Below are 16,529 nucleotides of genomic sequence, written 5' to 3' on the forward strand. Positions count from 1 at the left end.
TGCTTAGATATGCGCATGTCATCCATGTTCAAATGGTGGCAAAGCACTTCTGGAGGTGAGTGATGTTTTGGGACCAATTTACTTTAAGGGTCACCTGGCTGTCATTCACATACTGTTGCAGCAAGATATCTGGGTCATCAAGGAGGGATCCCAGTGATCCCACATACAATTAAAGATCATTGGGGAGAGGATTGAGCCCTGTGGCACTCTGCAGGTATCTGGCGTACATTGAGATCTGAAGGTTCTCACCTGGAAAGCCTGGTATCTGCCAGAGTTGTAGGAGGAGAACCAGTTAAGGACTGCTGCCACTAAGCCGATCCTTTGTGTAAGAAGTGTGTTGAATCTGAAGTGATCATCCAAAAATCCCTGGCCTGGTACACTTCTCATGTGGGCAGGGAAAGGCAGCCACTACCTGATCCTGACCGTGGGGGTGTTATTATGTGGGAGGATCACATGGGAGGATACTAAGCTCAGCAACAATGGGAGACCCCTCTTGATAATTTCCCTAATGATCCTAGAGTCTTAATGGCTTATTGTAAAATTGATCATTCTGACCAAAGAACACATAAGAACATTATGTACTACAAGTTCCATAATGCTCTGAGTAATGAGGCAAGGAAGAGGGGCCCAGAGGCAGGAAACGATGCTGAGCGGCCTAGTTGTAATGACCAACACCTTAGCAGGGCCTTTAAACAACCACACATGATGTAAAGCTATGTGGACAGTTTTATTTTCGGAGTTCACACAATACCACCAGACTTTGTTGTTCTTTATGTTATCTAAATTATTCACATACTTTCCCAAGTTAATCATATAGAGGAGACCATTTACTGAGCACTGTGTGAGGACGTGCTGAGGTGTTTCTATAACAGTCTTCAATTTGCACACACGACAGGTTCTTTCAATATAAGGGATGTGCAAACCCAGACCCATGTTACTTAGGACCAGAGGTTTGTTTACCCTTAGCAATAATATAAATCTCCGTAATGCAGGACTACACCACAGTTTCACATAATGTTGGGGGGTTTAGAACTTGTGAGTTAAATTGATAGTTCTGAAGCATCTTTTGTTTCCTTTCGTTTCGGGATACATTATTTGAAAAACAGCTGTACGTCTAAACCCTAATGGTACTGCTTTTGACTTGATTTTGCAGTCTTGTTTCCAAGAGATTAGGTTTTAACATATTGAATCATATTGCCTTTTGTGATTGGTCCCTCTTCACTTACAAAGAGAAGTCTTTCACTTAGCCCACCGCAGTACATTGTGCAGCTTGATGGCTTTAAAGAAGCCACTGTTTTACCTGCATGTGTTAGGAGGGACTCCCTAGTGGCTAGGTTCCTCCCAGAGCCCACATCCTTTGAATTTAAAACACAATGGGCCTCATTACGAGTCCGGTGGTAACCCACTGGTGCTACCAGCCGGTTGCGGTCGGACTTGTAACACTTTTCCGGCGCCTGACTTCCCGGTGCCACTAGGATATTACAAGTCCCAGTGGATCGGGAAGTCAGGCGCCAGAAAATATTAGTCCCCATGCCCATGGAGATAGGACTCCATGGGAATTGGGACACCGAAGCACCGGCATCGTTGCTAATGGTGCTTCCGTGACAGCTCTGCCTACCAGCGCCATTGCGCCCGGCAGGTCAGACCTGCCGGCTGCAACAGTTCAAGAAGGAAGAGTTGTAGTGTGGCCCAATGTTTGCAGAAACAGTTTGGTACAGGCTAAACTAAAGACTGTTGGGAAAGTGAGTGTTTTAACAACTAAATCAGCCATCACTGAGATCAATTACAAGAAAACATATATCTGCTTGTGCTGCTCATATACTACTTACCTGTTCTTGAGTCAGCTTCAGCTTCTCCAAAATTACAGGTAGGGAATATTCTTCAACGACACTGCGAAAAATATATTAAAATAAATTACCACCTGCCACCCCATCACATTCTCTGATCTTATGGGATCAATGCTACTCTCTGACATTCTCCCCTACCTCTTGGTTTACAGGATCACTTTTCCCATCTTACATTCCCTGCTACTTGCCCTCTTACATGAACAATTCTCCCCTTTCACATTCTCTTGTACCTCCCTTCTTACACAATGAATGCTCCACTTTCACATTCTCTCCCCGCTAACTTCCTAAATTATCTGCTACTTTCCCTTTCACAGGATCAGTTCTCACCTCTCACATGAGCTGCTACTTTCCCTTTCACAGGATCAGTTCTCACCTCTCACATTATCTGGTATTTTCCTTTTCACAGGATCAGTTCTCACCTCTCGCATTACCTGCTACTTTCCCTCTCACAGGATCAGTTCTCACCTCTCACATGAGCTGCTACTTTCCATCTCACAAGGTCAGTTCTCACCTCTCACATTACCTGCTACTTTCCCTCTCAGAACATCAGTTCTCCCATCTCACATTATCTGCTACTTTCTCTTTCACAGGATCAGTTCTCATCTCTCACATTATCTGCTACTTTCCATCTCACGGGGTCAGTTCTCACCTCTTGCATTATCTGCTACTTTCCCTCTCACATCATCCGTTCTCCCATCTCACATTATCTGGTACTTTCCCTTTCACAGGATCAGTTCTCACCTCTCACATTATCTGCTACTTTCCCTCTCACAGCATCTGTTCTGCCATCTCACATTATCTGTTACTTTCTCTTTCACAGGATCCGTTCTCACCTCTCACATTATCTGGTACTTTCCCTTTCACAGGATCAGTTCTCACCTCTCACATTATCTGCTACTTTCCCTTTCAAAGGATCAATTCTCACTTCTCGCATTATCTGCTACTTTCCCTCCTATAGGATCAGTTCTGCCGTCTCATGTTCTCTGCTAGCTTCCTTCTGACTGGATCAATGCTACACTCTAACATTCTCTCACACATCCCCTCTTACAATCTTCCTGTGTCTCCTTGTCTTATCACCACAACACAACAAAGAGAGAAAAGAAATTATTTCATCAACTCTGTGCTACAGCACTAGTCCATATCTCACCCTGAAAAGGAGCTTGATTGTCCCTTTTTAGTGCCAACTTTCCCTAGTGTGCAGTGATGGGCCGCCTATCTAAAGAAAGGAAAGTGAGCGAAATCTGCCCCTGACCCACTTTCTACCACAATTACATAGACAAGTTCTGCCATTATTTTTCAAAAAAGGGTAAAAACTGTGTCAGAATGTGTGCGCTGGCACTTTAATATACACACACTATATTCTACTTATTAAATGTACTGGTCAATGCTTGCAGCGTAATCCTTCTACCACAGTTTAAAAAAAAGGGAACTTCCTGGGGTGTCCTATAACTTAACTACATTTGAACACAAGCAAGGAAGGGCGTTATTTCTTCATGTGAAAACATTATGTCAACCAGTTTCGGCAGTATTGACCAAACCGCCGCCTTCTTCAGGACTGGAAATCCCCCCAGGACCTAGTAGATTCCCAAAGGCTACTGCTGTGTCTATTTATCTTCCCCTCTTACGGGGTCGTATACCCTTTCCTGCATTCGGGTGTCCTGTCTTCACTTCTCCTAATTGGTCTTCTTTGGGTTTTCCATAGTTCCCCACATCTATCCCTTAGTCAACACGGATCAGCACATCCCTTTTTCATGACAGGTCTCCATTCTTTTATAGTTTTGTATGAGCTCCCTGTGCTCACTTGCTTCAGCCGTCCTTACTTTAGCCAGACTGGAAGGAATCATTTCAACGAATGCAAAAGGGATATGCTGATCTGTGTTGACAAAGGGATAGATGTGTGGACCTATGGAAAACCCAAAGAAGTCACATTTACAAAGTGGATCATAGACAGATTTCTCTCACTTTCATTTCGTTAGATAGGCGGCGCCTCACTGCACACTAGGGGAAGGTGGCACTAAAAAGGCACAGTTGAGCTCCTTTTCAGTGTGAGACAGTGGCTAGTGCTTTAGCACAGAGCAGATGTAAATAGCTTATTTTCTCTCTTTGTTCGGTTGTGGTTATATTTCTGGGGTACCAGAAAGAATTGCTATACCCTACAAACCTATTGTGTAAAGATCTGCTTGTCTTGTCGCAGTCTCTTTTGGAATACCACCTTGCAGACTCCGAGTCTCCAATCGGTCTCTTTTGCCTCCCTGATAATTGCAAGAAAACGTTTAGAGGAGAACATTGCTGTGCTTTAATGCAAATAGTTCTAGGAACCAAAGGTTGGCCTTCATCCACGTTCCACACTGCTCGATATCTCCCCACAACTGAGTTTTAATTATTAAGGCATGGGGACAGTTGATTCATGGCTTTCTGAGATGACTACAGTGACCAGAATTCCCAGCACCAATGGAAGTTGTAGTAACCCTGATGATTGCATGAGGTAAGATAATGATTGGAGGAGAATACTACCCTGGCAAACTGCCAGCATCCCTTTTCAGTCACCCCTACTTCCCAGTGTGGTCTCCGTGTTTCTCTTCTACCAATCTCCCCCGCCCCCCACTCTTGCAGTTTCCCTGTGCCTCTTCCTATATTCTATCATGCCTCCCCTCTTACAGTCTAAGCACTCTCCTCTTACATTCTCTCCAATATTCCCAGTCTACCAATCTACCGATCCCCCCTTACAAAAGCCCATCAGAGAATTTCCCTATCTTCCCTCAATTAGCCCCAATAATGATCCTCTCTCAAGCCTTCTTCAGCCTCTTTTATCTCTCTTTACATTCCCAGTTTCTCCCCCCACAATCTCTTTTAGCCGAGAACTAACAGTCTCTCTTTTCCCTCCTAGGCTCTCTATATCCCCTTAGATGCTCCGAGTCTCCTCTCATGCCTCTCCCATCTGCCTGTACATTGTCAAGGCTCCCTTCCCTGCTGTCTCTCTTCTTGCTGTCTTCCTCGTTTCATTCTTACAGTTTCTCAGTCTTTCACTGCACGGTCATCCTTACTCCTCTTGTACTTTCTCCTTGCCTTCCCATCTTACTCCCTGCAGTCTATTTTCTTACTCTCCATTGCCTTCCTTTAGAGTCTATCCTACTTCTCCAACTTGTCTCTCTGCCCCTGGTGTTCTCACCACAAGGTCTGCGTGTGAGACTTTTTAAGAGGATGAATTTTCCACCAGGAAGAAGGAGTTTTGATTTTATCCACTGACCGGCACTGGATTAAGTAAATATTGGGTGGAAAAAAGTGTGTTTTTAAAAAAAAATTATTTTTTTATTTACTTGTGTATAATCAAAATAAGATTTTTACAAGGTTTCGAAGAAGTCAATGAAGAAGAAGAAAAGAGAGAACAAGAAGAAAAAGAAGAAGAAGGAGAGGAGGAAAAAGAGGAAGAAGCAGGACATAAAGGAAATGGCAAACGTCAGCACAAGAAAAACGAAAATTTTGAAGAGCAGTTACAAGAAACGTTCACCCGACGGAATTGGTCGGGATTTGATCTTTTTTAAAGCAATTTCAAGCAGCTTCGCCGTCGCAATAGTCCATTTTGTGTTTTAAAATGTTTGATAAATATCCACATTTTAGGGTGTAGAATTGGGAATCTTCTGTCAAAAGAAGAAAGAGTGGACAGGTATGGTTCTGGCTTCACATGCAGTCTCCGAACTCTCTGCCTACATTCTCTGATGCGCACCCTTTGTACCAATATCAAGCCTCCCCATTCTCTCTGTCTCCAACTCTGCCTGCCTTTTGGCAACTAAGGAACTAAACACTGACTGATGGAAGGACCTCTCTGGATAACACAATTTGGTTTGGTGGGAAATGTAAGGCATCCTTTCTCCAGGCTCCAGCCTGCAATGCAACCGCTAGGCAGTGTTTCCTCTATGAGCCTTCTGTTGGAAATCACTGCTTCCTATAACATGACTGGACTGAATGGCACCCTCGACTTATATTTGGCCAAACCCCTAGGTGCCCCACCACCACTTGGTACTCACCTTTGTTTAGAGGCAGTCAGATGCCGGACCAGACGCGTGCTTCCGAAGGGTAAGGCATCCATGTCTTCTGTGGCCGTGCACCAGGCCATACCAGAAGCCACCAAGGCTGCACAGGTCGCTTCTGCCTCACTCGGGGCCTGAGGATCAAAATCATACAAAAGGTGGGCCTGGCATTGCAGTGGCTTTCTGGGAAAGACAGGATCTCTGGCACGTCACTTACATCACCAATGGCCGAATCTCTCTTAAGTGACATAGAAACACGGACTTGTGAAGGTCAACAACGGATATGGCAAACACTGATATTGACACACAGATAACACCAGAATGTTTACATCAAACATACAGAACATAGAAGTACACACCACAACCCTTAATTCTAGCGGCAAAATTGCAGCATGTGAAAGAAGGATATTCACCAGTATGGTTGTAGGACAAATGATCGAATCTAAATGGTCGACAGGACAAATGGTCGACACCAAAAGGTCGACAGGTCAAATAATCTTTCTTTTGTTGTTTTTTCACATTTTTTTTTTTTTTGGGGAGGTCCACTCAAACCTTTTGTTTGCTTAAAACCACTTTTTTCCCTAAACGAAAACCTAAAAAAATATATATAACTAAATAAAAATTTGATCATTTGACCTGTCGACCAAATTGTGTCGACCTTTTGACTGTGGACCTTTTGTCTGTTGGCCATTTGACTAGACACCCACCAGTATTACGTGCATTATCATGCCATTAACATGACCTGCCTGCACTGTGAATCACCTTATCAATTTACGCCCCCCCACCCACCACCACTTTACCATGAAACAAGGACTGATATCATCACACCACTCTCTGATATTGAAGCACTGGTATAGCCCAAACCAAGGACTGCTATATCAAACATGAGAATCCCAGAATTAAGCACTTACGGAGAGTGTCACACATATAGGCCCTCAAAACCAGGAAGCAATCTGCAGAACCGGAAACAAGGACACAATGGGGGTCATTGCAAGTGAGCCGGTCCAGAATTAAGGTGCCGGTAACAATGTTTGCCGGTAGGGGCTGTGAATTACTGCCAGGCCTGACCTGCCGGTAGTGCTGGACCCTACCAGGAGACAATTCTCTGAAGCACTGAAACCCTTAACAAGGGTGCCGGTGCTTCAGAAGTTTCCATCCTATGGAGTCCTATGTAACTCCATGGCAATGGGAACTTCGTTTCGTCGCTGCCTGTAATATCCCAGTAATACCGGATATCGGGCAGCAGAAACAGCAAGCCGAGGTTGTCAGTGAGCTGCCGGTAGTACCAGCGGCTTCCCGGGAACCTCGTAATGAGGGCCAATATGGTATCCCATTTCAAATCTGTAAAAGGAGTAATTGCTAAAATTAGCATTCGTACACACTCATAAACAAGGGCTTGCTAAAATTATCACACCACTCCATTCAAAAACAAACGCTTGCTTTCTTTGATATTATCACCCCCCTTTACTCAGAAACAAGGGCTCTCTGATATTATCACAGCACTCCATTCAAAAACAAAGGCTCACTCTCTCTGATAGTATCACCCTGCTACACTCAGAAACAAGGTCTCTCTGATATTATCACAGCACTCCATTAAAAAACAAAGGCTCACTCTTTCTAATATTATCACACCTCTGTACTCAGAAATGAGGGCACTCTGATATTTACACACATTTACCCTCATAAAAAGGACACTCTGATATTACTGACCCTAAGTGCACTATGCATGCTACTGTCCTCCATCCATTCCTACTGTGTGCCATACTGGCATTAGGTCTATTGACTAGTATTACAGCTCTTTCTACCATACTTACACCCTATCTTAATCCAAGAAGTAATATGGCAGCCGCAATAGGTGCTACACTCACCCCACCAATACCTAAGCTGAACCTAAACCCTATGTATTATGCATCTACTAGTAATCCCACAGGGACTAGGATAGAGGAGATATCTCAATCTGACTACCACGATCCTAGTAACCGGGACCAACGCCCGCCCTTTAATTTTAATTTCACCCAGGGCTCACCTAAAACCAACACACCTTGCCACATAACTTCTAGAAACATAAGACTCCAGACTGACCAAACTTTACGAACCACTTGCCAGCTCGATGACTAATATAGGCTTTAGAAGAGAATGCCCTCACACCACACAAAACACTACAACTAATAATAACAGCCCTATTACTTCCCCCACACCTAAGACCAACGTTCTTACCCATAAAAAACATCAGCGGAATAAACTCCACACCGCGATACTGGACGAAGAAGCAAGTAATTGTACCTCACCCAATCCACGGACAGGAAACCTTGGACCAGACCTCAAGGGGGCCTTAATAAATGCTTGATCTCTAATGGCCTATGCCACGGAGATATCTGATTTAATTCAGGCGGAAAATTATGACTTTCTAGCCATTACAAAATCATGGCTACATGCAGCAGCAGGCCCTGCCCTCATGCTCGCAGTACCTGATAATTATATGGTTCTCCGAGCAGACAGGGTTGAGGCACGTGGTGGAGGCATAGCTCTCATAGCTAAGTCTAACCTGGCCATGAGAATAGCCCCTTCACCTGACTTTAAATCCTGAGAATCCCTTACTGCCAAATTACCCATCTCTGATTCCCAAACTCTCACCATTCATCTTATCTATAGACCTCCAAGCCCCGTCGGTGCATTTGAGGAGGGCTTGGGGATCTCAACCTGGGATTCAATGACCCCAAAGACCAGCAAGCTACAGCAATTGCCAATGTTCTTACCGAGCTTGCCCTCATCCAAAGAGTGACACTACCAACACATGACAAAGGGAGAACACTTGATTGGGTGGCAGATTTCAACTGCAGTGCCTCTATGATATGATATGACATGATAGCTTATTTATAACGCGCTTAATACCCAGAGGTTTCTAAGCGCGGACCCGGGGATCGAACCTATGTGGCTCTGTGTCGTCTCTGTGTCGTCTTGCTTCCAAGGCGAGCACGTTCCCGCTGAGCTATCCTCCCGAGACTTACCTATCACCGCAATAATTCCACAGTTATGGACAGACCACTATCTTCTAGCATTCACACTAGCAGCTAAAATACCTACACCCCAAAATAACCTACTTGCTCCTCCTACCCTAACGAGGAATAAAAAGAACATCACGGCAGATAAGCTTTTACCTCTAATATTACCCACTACTAGATACTACTGATCCTACTACCCTAGTAAACGAATATAACAAAACTATGACCGAAGCCCTAAATACCATTGCCCCGCTAAAAATGAGGAAAAGTAAACCCAGAGCACATTTGAACGCTTGGTTCACTCCGCATCTCAAAACCTTGAGCGCGGAAAAAAGAAAATGTGAAGTCACATGGAGACAGTTACCCTCTGATTAAAACAGATCTAACCTTATCAATATCTCATCCCTCTATAAGAAGGAAATACTTCTTACCAAGCAGGAAACTTACATCAATAGGATTCTTCAAGCTAATTCAAGTACAAAAGAACTCTTTGCAATCCTAAAAGAGCTTGAAGCCCCGGTTCCTGTGTCAAACAATTGTGTAAAAGACAAAATCTGGTGTTCCAATATACAGAAGGCCTTAACCAACAAAGTCACCACGCTTCAGCATAGGATTGCCGACAAAAAAGCGAACCTACCTAATATCAACACACCAGCTAGTACTCCCACGATTCCCCATAAACCATTACGTTTTAGCTTTGCAAGAGTCTCAATTCTTGAGGGTGAAAAAATCAACCTCTCTCTCAAAACTTCGAAATGTCAGGGAGATAAATGCCCAACCCAAATTATTAAAGATGCCACAAGAGACCTTGCACCCTTCATAACCAAGCTAATGAACGCATCGTTCTCTACTGGCACCATCCCTAGCAACTTAAAGGAGTCCTGGGTACTCCCCCTCCTCAAAAAACAGTAATTAGATCCAACCATAGCCACCAACTATAGGCCTATTACAACAGTGCCATTCTTACTTAAAATCTTAGACAGAGTGGCTTATCTCCAGATAAAGGAGTATTTAGACTTCAACCAGCTCCTACGAGTCCGCCAATCGGGCTTTAGGCCTCAACACAGCACCGCAACTGTGCTGATTGATCTCAAGGCCCAGAACGACGAGCTTAGGGACAATGGGAAGTGGGCCCTACTACTTCTCCTTGATCTCTCGGCGGCGTTCGATTTGGTGGACCAAACGTCCTTTGTGATCACCTTGACTCAGCAGCTCACTTCTCACAGGAGGCCATATTTTGGATTCAATCCTTTCTAAGCAGCAGGCATATAAGAGTCTTCTCGCCATCAGAGGCAGCAGACACTATGCCGATTACATGTGGAGTGCCACAGGTTTCCTGATTCTCACCCACAATGTACAATATATTTACTAAGCCCCTTTTCGATGATCTGGACCATCTTGGCATCACCTACACTAACTATGCAGATGATGCACAGATTCTCATACCACTTACTGGGGATTATGACAAGGATGTGGCCTTGGTGAACAAAATCTATCTCATCATCCAGACATGGATGGCTGTTCACGGTCTATGCCTGAATGATGGCAAAACAGAGATCATCATTCTAGGTACTACTATCAACTTCAACAAACCTGGCCACAAATACACCTCTTTTAATATAGATGGCAATATTATTAAAGTAGCTAAAGAAGTAAAAACCTTAGGCATTTACCTAGACTCCACCCTCACCTTTGCCAAGCAGGTTAACTCCATGTCCTCTGCATACACATGTAAGATGATTAGAGACGGTAAACCGTTCCTATCTAAGAATAGCTGTACCATTCTGGCCAGAGCTTTGATTTTGTCCAAATTGGACTCTATTGCAACTTCATTTACCTGGACGCCAGCAAGTACATCATCAATACAATTCAAATTCTCCAGAATAAAGCCCTCAGAGCGGCACTGGGCATAGCTAGGAAAGAGCAGATCTCAGAGGTAAGGAGACAGAATAAATGGCTTTCCACCAGTGACAAAATTCTGCTCAAAACTGCCTCGTTAACACACAAGTGCCTAAACAATGCTGCACCTCGCTATCTCATGGAGAGAATCAATAGAAAATCCTCCAGTAGTCCCACTAGGACTGCAAACACAAACTGTCTAGTTGTACCTAGGTTCAAATTGACTAAAGCCGGAGGAAGCAGTTTCGCAGTCAAAGCGGTGCAGCTATGGAACTCCCTCCCCCCCTTCCTGAGGGCGGACCAAACCTTTCCGATCTTCAGACATAACATCATTAATTGGCTCAGAGAAAATGACCACTAATGCACTCCAGCTACTGTCCTATTGTCTCTACTCTCCCCTGCACCACTCACTAGCTTGCACTATATATAGTTACTACATAGCCTATCATATGCTAAACATCAATATTGTAAATTATGTAATAATGTATTGATTTTTCTTATTGTACGCACATACCTGTCAAATAGTCCATCGACTATATCCTGCCTTGTTTTTTTTTCCTCTTTGTAACTAACTTTAAGCTGAAAGTATTCATGTATCCTCTGCACCCTGATACTGGCGCGCATTACAAATAAACATTTTTTTTAAAAAAAAAATGCTGCATCTCTGTATGAAGAAAGAATAGCTCTAATTTCTTCACACCAAACTGAAACATTGACTCAGAGATGATGACACTTTACACTCAGAAACCAGGGCTCTCTGATAGTATCACACTTTCACACTCAGAAACAAGTGTTCTAGGATACTATCACACCTCTACACACAGAAGCAGGTGCTCATAGACATTATCATAACTTTAAACCCAGTAACAAGGGCTCTCTGATATTACCACAATTGTATACTCCGCAACAAGCGTTCGCCGATATTATCACAACTCTTGATAGCGAATCAAGAACCCCTGATATTAACGTATTTCTTATTCTAACGTTCTTTGTATTCATCAGTTGAACACAACACATTCCCAAATGTACAGAAAGATAAAACAATTACATTTGTATTCTTGCATTTCAGAACAAAATAGGTGAAATACAGAGCTCGAAATTAGGATTGGATAAGCAGGAGTTACAAGCAGCTCCTGGGTATCCAGCAGTAACCAGTCACCAGGAGCTACAGAACAAGGAGCTAGTGCATAGTGTTTAGCAAACCTAACTTCCACATCAAATGCAAACATATAATTGATTCCATTATTTATGACCGCTTATGCTGTAAATGTTATGTAGATGTGTCCTAATGCTTATCCATAGATTGTCCCAAAGGCACAGAGTGAAATTCACATAGTTGCGTTGGTTCGGTTTAGTTGGCCTGGGGAGCCAAAAGTAGCTCCTACGTTTACGCCATGGTGGTTGGCGGACTTACCGCCCCATTCCGACCTTGGCGGGGCGGTAAGTCCCCAATCCCCATTTACCCTTCCCCATTCCCATTTTTGCCCCATAGGGCATAATGGGAGTGGGGAAGGCGTTAATTACGCCACCGTAAATTACGGTGGCGTAATTAACTCCATGGTCCCTTAGCGCCATGGATTTTAACACCTGCTAAAAGCAGGTGTTAAATCCGCCATGGCGCTAAGGGACCTCGTACTCAGGCGGTAAGGGTCGGCGCTGTTTACGGCGCCGTAAACCTCTTACCGCCTTGGTCGTAATGAGGCCCAAGGTTATAAGAAATGCAGCACAAATACTTTCATAAGTAGGGCAAAGGCTTTCAGTTAACTACAAACAGCAATTCAGTTCACACGCCTGGGCCAAAGTCAATGGTTCAGAGTCTTTGTATAGGAAAGCACAGTTCTGGTAGTAAACGGTTAAATCTTTGCCACAGATCTTAGAATAATTTGGTAAAACGAAAAGTTAGATGTTGGTTTAGGGAAGGACAAGCCTTCGAAGCGGGAAAGTTTCACAAACTTTCACCGTGGCCAAAAAGATTTCCAGTCCACGTTTCCACAGTACCTTTAAAGTGAAGGAGAGCTGTAGCTGAGGCAGTTGTTCTTGGCAGTTCGAGCAGATCTCGTTGTTCCTGAGCTTCAGTTGTGGGGACAAGAAGGAGGATGACGGGAGGTTCCTGCACTGCTCAGGGAAGAGGCCAGAAGCTTGGCAAAACGTTGGTTTAAGGTGTGAGTGCCTTAAAGACCACAAACTGGTATCCTTTACACTGGCTATCTGGTTTTACACAACACTCTGCAGAAAATTTGACCAGGAGGGGACGGTGTCCAGGCAGCTTATGAGTTGGTTGTTCCCACCAAACTCAAGGGAAGAAGTTAACCTTCTCTGTCGATGGAGTTTCAGGCAATTTGGACCTGCAGCAGGGCTTCACTGGTCGTCCAGGAGTTGCAGCCGTAGTCTTCCTTCAGCTCGCAGCAGTTTTCCCCCATTCATTCCAGCCTGGCTGTCACTCACACAGCAGGGTGGCTGTCCTTGCCGGACAGCCAGCCGGCCAATCACGCCAGAGTGCATTCAGGTCTCCTAGGAGACTAAGCACAGGGAGTTTCGATCACCTCCCTCACATCATGTTCACCCCAGATACCTAGGTGCCAGAGGAGGGCTTGAGCACTGAAGCCCGCCAAAGGCCAATGAACAAAGGGACCAAACCTGGTTTGGCGCACAGAGACAAACACAAGAAGGACCTTTCCAAAAGATAATGGCAAAAAAAGTTGACCGGAGTCTGTTTTTACAGATCTTGGACGCCATATTGAAAAACATGGCTGACCCGATTTTTAGATACTGTTGTTCGCGGTCGGGAAAAATCATGGTAGTTTGATCTAAACCACTGCCACCAGCCGTTTCAAGTAGGAAATGGTAACATTTGACTGTTACATGAGTGTTTTGACTCAGGGGATGCTAGGCAACCCCTCCAGCACTCTATAGGAAGATAGTGTGTGCTAGGTCTGTAAATGTAAAGAGACTAGTAAAGTTAATTTAACTTTACATGCTCTAGGAGACAGTAGTCAGTCCCAGAGAAGGTAGTTAAACCTTGGGAAGTCTGAAAGACATCCCTGTGCCACTGCACTGAAGGTGCTGTGTGATACACAGAAAAAGATGATGCCTATGGAGTTGGTTTAAAACTCCCTAACCAAAGAACACAAAAGTAAAACACATATCAAAATACATGGAAAAGTGGGACAAAAGGCTCTCACTCTTCCCAGGTAAAAAAGTGAATCCTAGAAATCCAGCAAAGGGCTGGGGGTCTCAAAAGGTAAGGGAAATAAGCACATTCATGAGAACTCTCCCTAACACTCGCCCACCCCCCCCCCCAGAATAAGGGACAGGAGGATTTAATCCACTCCTGGATGAATCTCCTTACTCCAGTCGGTCAAACATCCTGGAGAGACCATCAGCATTTTGGTGGTGACACCCAGACCTGTGTTCAATGGTAAAATCAAACCCTTGCAGGCTGATTGACCATCTCAGTAATTTTGGGGTTTCCCCTTTCATTTGCATCAACCATCTCAAGGGTTGGTGGTCAGTCTGAATCACAAAAGTCGACCCATACAAGGATGGTCTAAACTCCTTCAGTGACCACACAATAGCAAAGCATTCTCTTTCAATGGTTGCCCACCTTGTCTCAGGATCCTTCAGCTTCCTGCTGATGAAGCAAATGGGGTGCTCCCTACCTTTCCCATCCAGCTGACTCAGAACTGCACCTATACCTGTATTTGAAGCATCTGTCAGCACAAAGAAGGGTTGGTGGTAGTCAGGAGCTCTTAGGAATGGAGCTTGCAAAGGGCTTTCTTTAGGCCTTCAAATGCTTGAGTGCACTCCTCATTCCACCTGACCTTCTTAGGAAATTTGGGTGAGGAGACTACATTCAAGGGAGAAGCTATGGTCCCATAGTTCTCTATGAAGTTCCTATAGTAACCAGTGAGGCCTAGAAAGGTTCGCACCTGGGTTTGAGTAGTAGGGTTGGCCCAGTTTTGTACAGCTTGTACTTTGCTAGGCAATGGCCTGATTTCTCCTCATGCCCAAGGTAGACCACTTTGCTCTGACCAATTTGACATTTACTTGCCTTTATGGTCAGATGGGCCTGCTCAAGAGAATGCAAAACATATTCTAAGTGGTCAACATGTTCTTTCCAAGTAGGGCTGAACACTGCAATGTCATCCAAGTATGCCATGCAGAAGTCCTCCATCTCATTCAGAACCTGGTTAACCATCCCTTGGAATGTAGCAGGTGCATTCTTTAGTCCAAAAGGCATTACCTTAAACTGGTAGAGGCCTGCTGGGGATGAGAATGCAGTGTTCTCCTTGGCATGGTCTGTCAGTGCTATTTGATAATAGTCTAAAGTGAGATCAAATGTACTGAGGTACTTGGCTGAACCACGTTTGTCTACCAGTACATCTGTCCTGGGTAAAGGGTTGGCATCAGTCTTGGTGACTGCATTAAGAGCTCTATAGTCCACAATGAATCTCAACTCCTTGGATCCTGCCTTTGGTACTAGAACAACTGGACTAGACCATGGACTTGTAGAGGGCTCTATTACCCCGAGATCAAGCATCTTGTTGGCCTCCTCCTTTATGTGGGATCTTACATGGTCTGACATCCTGTAACATCTGCTTTTAACAGGTAAACAGTCACCAGTGAGAATATCTTGCTGCCCCCAAGGGGTTCAGCCTGGTGATAGTGAAAACAGGGAGGCAAACTGATTTAACAGAAACTTGCACTCTTCCTGTTGTTCAGGTCTCAAATTAGAAGATTACCTCCTTCTATGTTCTCATCTAAAGGCTGGCGTCTGAGTAGGTCTGGTAGAGCTTCACTCTCCTCCTCCTCTTGAGCTGAAGCTAGAAGCAAGCTCCCACTTCTGGTCTTGAGACATAAGCATTTAGACGGTTGGTGTGAAAGACTCTGGGAGCCTCCTTAGGATTGCCTAAGTCCACCAGATAGTTGACCTCTCCATGTTTTCCCACAACCTCGAAGGGTCCTATCCATTTGTCCTGTAAGGCCCTCTGCCTGGTAGGTACCATAACTAGAACTAGCTGGTCTTGAGTAGACTCAACCATGTTGGCCTTCTGGTCATGCCAATGCATCACCAGAGCCTGAGCTGCTTTCAAGTTATCTGATGCTTCTGCCATCATGTGTGACATTCTCCTCCGGAGACCTATCACATAGTCAGAGACTCTCACTGGCTTGGGGGAAGGGGCACTCTCCAACCCCTCCTTAATCAGGGCCAAGGGGCCTCTAACTGGATGGCCATAGAGAAGTTCAAAGGGACTAAATCCAACTCCCTCCTGAGGGACCTCTCTATAAGCAAATAGTAGACATGGCAGTAGAAGGCCCCACTTTCTCTAAGGAGTTACTCTAAAGCACCTATCATGCTCTTCATTGTACGATTAAACCTCTCTACCAATCCATTTGTCTGAGGATGGTAGGCAGTTGAGAACTTACGGTTTTTCCACATGGCCTGCATGTAGTGGGACATAAAATTGGATCCCCTGTCAGAGATAATTTCCTTAGGAAAACCTACCCTGGTAAAAATACCAAGTAGGGCCTTAGCCGCAGCCTGAGCTGTAAAAGTTCTCATAGGTATGGCTTCAGGATACCTAGCAGCATGGTCTACTACAACCAGGATGAACCTATTTCCTGAAGATGTTGGAGAGTCTAAGGGACCAACAATGTCGATTCCTACCCTCTCAAAAGGGACTCCCACCACTGGAAGAGGCACCCAAGGTGCCACATTCTTGGCTCCACTCTTGCCAGAGGTTTGGCAAGTG

General features: G+C 44.6%; 1 protein-coding gene across 2 annotated transcripts in view; it reads right to left on the minus strand.

The window, feature by feature from the left end:
- Positions 1-16,529, minus strand: part of LOC138498008 (probable flap endonuclease 1 homolog) — a 240,901-nt gene that overhangs the window by 70,376 nt on the left and 153,996 nt on the right. For both annotated transcript variants that reach the window (XM_069621790.1, XM_069621789.1), the window contains exons 6-7: positions 5,873-6,009; positions 1,830-1,890 (exon numbers count right to left, since the gene is read on the minus strand). In XM_069621790.1, coding sequence (XP_069477891.1) covers positions 1,830-1,890; positions 5,873-6,009 — 198 coding nt within the window. The remainder of the gene's footprint in view (positions 1-1,829; positions 1,891-5,872; positions 6,010-16,529) is intronic.

The sequence above is a fragment of the Ambystoma mexicanum genome, chromosome 5q (genome assembly GCF_040938575.1).
Source record: "Ambystoma mexicanum isolate Mex_15411 chromosome 5q, UKY_AmexF1_1, whole genome shotgun sequence".
NCBI lineage: Eukaryota > Metazoa > Chordata > Amphibia > Caudata > Ambystomatidae > Ambystoma > Ambystoma mexicanum.